This window comes from Tupaia chinensis, unplaced genomic scaffold (genome assembly GCF_000334495.1).
Source record: "Tupaia chinensis unplaced genomic scaffold, TupChi_1.0 Scaffold000467_1, whole genome shotgun sequence".
NCBI classification, from domain to species: Eukaryota; Metazoa; Chordata; class Mammalia; order Scandentia; family Tupaiidae; genus Tupaia; species Tupaia belangeri.
In genome coordinates this window covers 21303-29544 of record NW_006159976.1, presented here as the reverse complement: position 1 = coordinate 29544, position 8242 = coordinate 21303, and the positions used below count along the sequence as shown (strand labels likewise).

The 8242-nt window shown below is 51.0% G+C and overlaps 1 gene segment (V, D, J or C); it reads left to right on the top strand.

The window, feature by feature from the left end:
* The first annotated feature begins 1328 nt into the window (after nt 1-1328).
* Nucleotides 1329-2132, top strand: LOC106735638 (immunoglobulin lambda variable 1-40-like). The segment is given in 3 exon segments: nt 1329-1405; nt 1514-1848; nt 2100-2132. Coding segments are annotated over 3 exon segments (414 nt in total).
* Nucleotides 2133-8242: the final 6110 nt, after the last annotated feature.

The window sequence follows — 8242 nt, the reverse complement described above, 5'->3', positions numbered from 1 at the left end:
AGAAAAAGACAGAGGCACCCACAAGGTGGTCTTTCCACGGTGACCGACTCCAGCTCACTGTGCCTGGATTATGGGGACATATTGTTGTGCCAGGTGTCCTCAGGACATGGACCCCAGGCCCTCCCGTGTGGGGCCAGTCCTGCAGTGGCACACCCCCATTGCATCGCCATCTGGTCCCCGGGGTGTACTCAGCAAGTTTCCTCCTCAGCAAATGGACCTACGCACAGGGCCTGAGTACCAGGTGTCCCCCGGGGCCCATCCTTCCCGAAGTCCTGAGCGTGTCTAGGGCGGCACTTCCAGGTTTATAGTTCCTGTGTTAATATTGACGCTCGGCATTTTCCCCTTTGAAACCGTAAGCCCCTGGGAAACAGCGCTTGCTAATTTCAGTAGCATCACTCTGGTCCTACAAAACCCTCAGCCTCCCTGTGGAGCCACAGTGATGCCGTAAAAAGAACAGAGACTGGGAGGCCCAGAAGACTAGATTCCACATGTGGTCAGCTGGGCTGCCATGGCAGGCTTCCGGGCCGTGTCCACAGGTGAAGTCGTCGAAGGACGGCAGGCCTGGGGGGCACAGCAGGGAGTGGGCCTGTGCTCACTGGTGCAGCCTGTGCAGCTGGTTGTCTCTGCGTGGGGTCCTGGCACCTGCCTCCTCCAGGTCCTGCCCATCACACCAAGAGGAGCCTTTCTGTCCTCTACCTTCCCCGTGTCACCTCCTGGGGAAGAGCAGGAGTCCCAGCAGGGAGGAAGCAGGACAGGAAAGGACCAGGCATCCTGCACAGCTGGGAAGTGAGTCCCCAGGGGTGTCACTGCTCTGGACTGAGCCTGACCTGAGAGATCTCTGTGTGACAGACACCTGCTCAGTCCTGACCTGTGAAAGGCATGGGGGGTTGTGGGCAGGTACAGCTCCCAGGAGTCACAAAATGGGGCCTGGTTGGCCCCCAGGGAGAAGGCAGTAGACATCAATCATGAGGAGGCAGGGCTGTCTCTTGGGCTCTGGTAACAAGGTCAGAGGATGCTATTTCTGAGCCTGGACACAAGAGGGCGCTCAAGGCCTATTATTAGATGATTTGGGCATGATCAGACCTGGGAGCCCCCACCTGGCTCTGCCTGCTGCCCTCTGCTCAGGGCTCCAGCTTGGACCATCCACCCTTGTGCCCACACAACCCCACCCCTCCCACCCTGCTATTCTCAGGCAGAAGGGCCTGAGCCAGGGCAGGTGAGAACAGCAAGCTGGGGGTGGGGGCTCATTTGCATGAGGGGCCCTACCCCCCGTCAGAGTATGAAGAGGGGAAGGGAGACATTGGGGGAAGCTCTGCTTGAGAGGTGGATCCAGAAAGCAGGACTCAGGGATCCTCCACCATGGCCTGGTCCCTTCTCCTGCTCACCCTCCTGGTTCATTGCACAGGTGACTAGATATGGGGCCAGGGGAAAGAAGGAGGGAGATCATGGGCCCTGTTTTCTCCTCTTGTCTCTAGACTCAGAATCACCCTCTCTGTGTCTCTCCCACCTCCAGGGTCCTGGGCCCAGTCTGTGCTGACTCAGCCGTCCTCAGTGTCTGGGGCCCTGGGCCAGAGGGTCACCATCTCCTGCACTGGAAGCAGCAGCAACATCGGGTATGGCTATGATGTGCACTGGTACCAACAGCTCCCAGAGATGACCCCCAGACTCTTCATCTATGGTAACAGCAATCGACCCTCAGGAGTCCCTGACCAATTTTCTGGCTCCAAATCTGGAATCTCAGCCTCCCTGACCATCTCAGGGCTCCAGGCTGAAGATGAAGCTGATTATTACTGTCAGTCCTGGGACAGAAATGCTGATGGCCTCACAGTGCTCCAGGCCAGGGGGGAAGTGAGACAAGAACTGCTGTCTGCCCAGCCCTCGGGCTTCTTGACTCAGCACCCACCTGGGGTGAAGTCAGCTGCTTCCTTGGTTTGTTGGCTTGGGGTGAAGTCAGCTGCTTCCTTGGTTTGTTTGCTCTGATGCTGGGGCCTGGGCTCCTGTCCAGTGGCACGTATCTAGAGAACTTGTCCTCACCCTCTCCAATTCTGTCCCCCACCCAATTCCAATGTTTAACAATAACACATGTGTGTTTATCTCAGAGGATATTCCTGGAATCTGGGAATAATCCCTAAATCTGAGGATCCCACAGGGAATGTCACAGGCTGGGTGTCTTCATAAACAAATAGTTATTTCTCAGGTCTAGAACCTGGAAGTCCAGGTCCACTTGTCAACAGGTTGGTTCCTTCTGAATCCTCCCTCCACGGTCTGCAGGTCGCTGTCTCTGGCTGCATCCCCCACATAGTGAACCCCTGGGAATTGAACGATTTGTGTCCAGCTTCTTATAAAGACATCAGTCTCAGGAATTAGGACCCCACCATTAGGACCTCACTAACCCTCATGGCCTTCACAGAGACACAATCCACAATACAGACAGATTGGGGGTGAGGTTCCCATGTGTACTGGGAGCCTAAAACTCACTCCTTACAGGGATCAGGGAAGATTGGGACCAGCAGGTGGCATGGTAGCTAAAGGCACTGGATTCCCACATGACAAACCATGGTTCAGGTCCTGGACCTGGTGACTTGCTCTCTCATTTTCCCTCTTTCTCTCTCTCTCTCTGTCTGATCAAACTGAGAAATAATAATAATACTAATAAAAATAAAGTTAAGTAAAATATTTTTATAAAAAAAAGGTTCAGGGAAGATTGAGGACACAGAATACAGGGTCTGACCCAAGAGGGCCGACTGTCTGGAGGTCATCTGTCTCCCCCATTTACTGAGCCTCTACTGTGCACCCGGCTCTAGAGTTGGCTGCAGGGCTCAGCACGCAGTGGAGACAAGGCAGGAAGGGCTCCTTTCTCAGAAAGCTGACATCATCTGAAGGGACACAGAGGACAGAAATAAAAACAGCAGTCGAAGTAAGCATGGGGACCCACCCGTGGTGTGATGGCTAAGGCACTGGACTCCCTCCTAGCTGACCTTGGTTTGAGTCCTGGATCTGACATCTTGAAAATCACACTGGTCCTGTGAGCGTGCATGCCCAAAATCCCAGGAGGAAAATGGGGAAGAGAGTGTGCCCTGGTCATCCCCTATCGGGGTTGATTTCTCACTTTCCCTCTCACGGTCTCTATTGCTCTCCAGTGAGCACATGTGCCAACACTTAAAAAGAAAAAGTAATAACACATGTTTCATGGAAAATGAAGATGGGGGACCAGCAGTTAGTGTGATGGCTATGTCGCTGGAGTCCCATGCTGTCGACCGCGGTTCACGTCCCGGACCGGGTGGCTTAAAACTCACGCTGGGCGTGTGTGCGTGCGTGCCCAAGATCCCGAGAGGAGAATGGAGGAGAAGGGATTGCGGCTTGACCAGCCCCCCTGGGGGGTGATTTCTCGCTTTCTGTCTCTCTGTCTCTCTCTGTCTGTCTGGCGAGGGTACGCGCCCTATAGCAAAAACCTCTAAAAAAAAAAAAATCGATGCTGACCTCGTACCTTGAGTTATAAACCACCACAGACGAAACTAGTAATACAATTCACTTTATAATATGAAAATGAATAAAATGCTAGGAAATAAATTACATCGAGAGGGGGGGAAATGCCTATATTTTAAACCAGGAAACATCGCCATGGGCCAGGCGTGGAGCCTAGTGGTTAAGGGATCCTGATCCTGCATGACCGAGCGTGGTTCCAAATCTATGTTGAAAACCCAGGCCCAGCAACTTGAAAAATAAGCCAAATACGCATGCCTGAAATCCTGCCCAGAAGAGGAATGAAAGAAAACAGTTAGCTATGTGACCACGCCCCGCAGGGGAGCTTTTGCCCTTTCTCTCTCTGTCCCTGGAAGCACATGTGTCCTCTGGCAATGCAAAGAGTCCAATAAATAACATTTAAAAAAACCCCACAGGGCGATAGTGACGTGTAGTTAGACACATACACAGAAAAAAATGGCGTCCCATAGAGACCCTGTGAGCAAACACCGACATACACGGCTGTGTGGGTTTTTTCCATAGGCATGGCAAGACCTTCACTAGGGAAAAAACGGTCTTTTCAGCAACCGCGGTTGGGAAAAGTGAATATTCTCTTACAGATGTGAAACGGAGCCGTAACCAACACATGAGACCAAAAGCTTTAACTATCCTAAAAGAAAACACCAGAGAGAAGACTCACCACAAGGAATTTGGATTATTTCTTGGCTATGACACAAGTGTGGGCAGAAAAATAAAGAAATTGAATGAGAGGACAAAAAAAAAAAAAAAAGGAGAAAGGACGGAAGGACAGAGGGAGGGAGGGAGTAGAGGGAGGAACGGAAATACAGAAACAGATAAAATGGTCAGAGTGCTATCCGGTGGCTTCTGAAGTCCTGAAATCGTGTCTCATGTGCTAGGTGATGCCGTTTATTAGCAGCAGCGACCTTGGGGCAGGACAGCCACATGGCTGTGGGTGTCCTGAACTGACAGTGACCAGGCTCTCAGGCTGAGCCACTGCCTGGATTCCCCCTGAGAGACTGCAGTCTGTGCACCGGGCAGCAGGGGGCGCTGTGGATCTGTCTCAGGCTGCACAAGGGGTGCCCACAGCTGGGCCCTCCCCACTCCCAGGGCTGGCCCATGGGAGCTGAGCTCACTGATGCAGGCTCAGCAGCTGGGCCTCTCTGGGTGTGGTCCCAGCACTGATCACCCCCAGGTGCTGCCTGCCGGGTCCCCAGTCACCAGAACTAGAGACTGAAGAAATGCCAGGGAGGGTGGGGAGGGGCAGGCAAGGGCAGGTGCACATTTGCATCCATCCTCCTCCTCTGGAAGCCCTGGGGAGGGGATAAGAGAGGCCTGGGGCAGCCCAGCCCCAGCCTGGACCTCAGGAGTGCTGTGTTCACCATGGCCTGGACCCCTGTCCTCCTCCTGCTCTTCTCCCACTTCTCAGGTAGGGACAGGCCTCCCATGTTCGGGAGCAGCCTGGCCTGACTCAGTGCCCTCTGGCTCAGATCTCCCAGCGGCTTGACCTTTGTCCCTGACCCCTCATGTGTGTCTGTGTCACAGGTTCCCTCTCTGAGATTGTGCTGACCCAGCCGCCCTCCCTCTCTGCATCTCTGGGAGCATCTGCCAGACTCACCTGCACCCTGAGCAGCGGCTTTGGACTTAGTAACCACGACATGAACTGGTACCAGCAGAGCCGGGGAAGCCCCCACAGTATCTCCTGAGGTTCAAATCAGACTCAGACAAGCACCAGGGCCCCGAGGTCTCCAGCCGCTTCTCTGCCTCCAAAGACGTCTTGGCTAGTGCAGGGGTTCTGCACATCTCTGGGCTGCAGCCTGAAGATGAGGCCGACTATTACTGTCAAACATATCACAACACCCCTGATAACTCACACGGTGCTCCAGACACACGGGGAAGTGAGACTTATACCTCCCATGCACCATCTCTCCCTGGTCCCCTCACTGCTGCACTCCCTGGGACCTCTTCTGCACTTGGGTGACTTCTGTTGTCCCTTCCTCACCTGGTATCTCATAACCTAGGACCTCTACATGTGAGAATATCTCTTCATTCTCCTGAGTTCAAATGATCACTTTATCCCTTGCTAATAATTTTGCACACTCAGGTCATGTATGGAATGACAGTAGGCAGTCTCAGGAGTGTCCCTCTAGGGAGATCAGGGACCAAGAGCGAAGCGAGTGACCCCATCTACACTCAGCTCTAGGTCTTGAACTTGGGCATCTCTGACCCTTCTAGAGACCCAGTATTTACTATGACCTTGTGAATGTGTGATCAACATTTCAGTAAAGAGCAGAGGAATCCACAAATACAATTAGAAATACTTGGGTGGATAGTGGGACGACAATTGCATGACTTGGGTAAAACATGCAAAAACATATGAGAAAATGGAGTCAAGGAAATTTGATGCCCTCCCAAATTTACCCAATTGTATGAGATGGGACAGTAGGTAACAGGGTTCTTCTGTCTTTCTGTTGTTATTCTGCAACGTTAACAGTGCTTACCAAATACTTCATTTCATGCCAGTATCTTGGCAATTGCAGGACCCAGGCCAAATCCCCAGGCCCCTAAACCACTACTGTAACAACTGGCCTTCAGCATCTCAGGGAGTTCTCTGGGTCCAGATCTGGCTCCCTGGTCTCATGACCATCTCTAGGCTTCAGTCTGGGGACATTACAGGACAGCAGACAAGATGCTTGGGTCATGCTGGAGGTCCGAGGGGAAAGGAGACAAAACTCTTTGAGCGTGAGCTCCCTCCTGTGTTCTCTACCCTGAGCCCAGTGGTGTATTGGACGTGAGAGATGATGTAGCCTTGGCTCTTGGGGGGCCGTTCTGGGAGTCCATGTTGTTTTTCCAAATGGGTCTAATTTGGTTGTTTTGTTTTGTTTTTAGTTCTGCTGTACAGCCTGGGCACCCACAGGAGAGAGAGAAAGTGAGAAACACACCCCATGGGGGATAGCCGCATTGTAATCCCTTCTCGTCCATCTCCTCTCTGGACTTGGGGCATGCACACTCACACCTGGCCTACCACCAGGTCTAGGACTTGAATCACACAGTTGGGCACATGGGATCCAGCCACATTACCCTCCACACCACCTGTGACCCAACTAACAGTTTTATTTTTAGCTGGGACTAAGAACAGAACTCGGTCAGTTGCTACTAATTAGAACACTTATCCACTGAGTGGAGCGTGGTCTGAACACCCTGTGGGGGCGCCTCTCAATTTTCTTCCTGTCTCTCCAGTTATTGAAGAAGAAAAAAAATTCAAAGGTACCTATTCCTTGCTATACTTTAAACACACACACACACACACCCACACACACACACACACAATCAAAACAGCTGAAGAGGAAATTATCCCTGACTCATTCTATTAAGCCAGTATTATCCTGGTACCAAATGCTGCTGGTGAGAATATGAACTACGACAGCCAAAGCATGTCAATTATTTTTAAAAATTAACAGAATTATCGCATTACCCAAAATTTCACTTCCTTGTATATACCCGAAATAATTGGAAACATTTATTCAGGAGGCCAGTCTGGGCAGACCTTTAGGGTGAGTTCCTGCTTGAAGCCTGGGAGCCACTTTGGAACTTTTGGACTCTATCCCTCACCATCCCAACTGCCCAGGCTCACCCCATCTGCCTGCCCAACGGGAGTCTTGAGCCTGGTCTGGGAAGGCCTTTAGGGTGAGTCCATCTTCAGGGCCTAGGAGACACTTTAGAACTTTTGGTACACCAACCCGAGGGCTGTGCTTCTCACAGAGACTGACCCAATCATCTTCGCCAAGTTATATCTCCTTAACTCGCTTCCCCCTCATCCAGAACTGGTCATTTGGTAGAGGAGCCAAGCACCTGACGTTACCCATAACTGCTCTGACCTGGGAGACACAGCCCTCCAAGAGGAACACCCCTGAGAACTAAGGGTGACATTTCCTATGCCGGTACTACAGAATCTACTTCAATCAAGGGGGAAAAGTGAACACTCTACCAGATGACTAAAAACCAGCACAGATTTCGAAGAAACATGAGAAAACAAGGTGGTAATCGCCAAGTGAGGATAGTAGCCCTGCACCCCCAGTGGACAGCATAAACAAATACAAAAAAGAATTCTTAATATGCATAGTGACAAAATTCAATGAGATTTGGGGACCAGCTGGTGGCATGTTGGTTAAGGCACTGGACACTCCCACATGGCCAACCATGGTTCAAATCCTGGACCTGTTGGCTTCCTTTCTCACTTTCTCTCTCTCTCTCAACCTCTGTGTGTGTCTCTCTGGTCAAATTAAAAATAAATTAATGACTAAATAAAATTAAATAAATAATACTTTTGAAAAAACTCAAAGAGATGCAAAAAAAAATTCCAGGAAATGAAGAAATTATTTTAGGACATGAAAGAAGAATTTAATAAAGAAATAGATGCCTTAGAAAAGAATCAAACAGGGGACCAGCAGTTCGTGTAATGGCTATGTCGCTGGACTCCCATGTAGTCGACCACGATTCGAGTCCTGGATTCGGCGGCTTAAACTCACGCCGGGCACGTGTACGTGCGTAACCAAGATCCAGAGAGAAGAATAGAGGAGAAGGGGTTGCGGCGTGTCCATCCCCTCCTGAGGGGTGACTTCTCGCTTTCTGTCTCTCTTCTGTCTCTCTCTGTCTTTCTGGTGAGTGCATACGCCACGCCCATTAAAAAAAAAAAAAAAAAAAAAAAAAAAGAATCAAACAGACTTCTGGAAGTGAAGAATACAGTACAAGTAATTTAAAT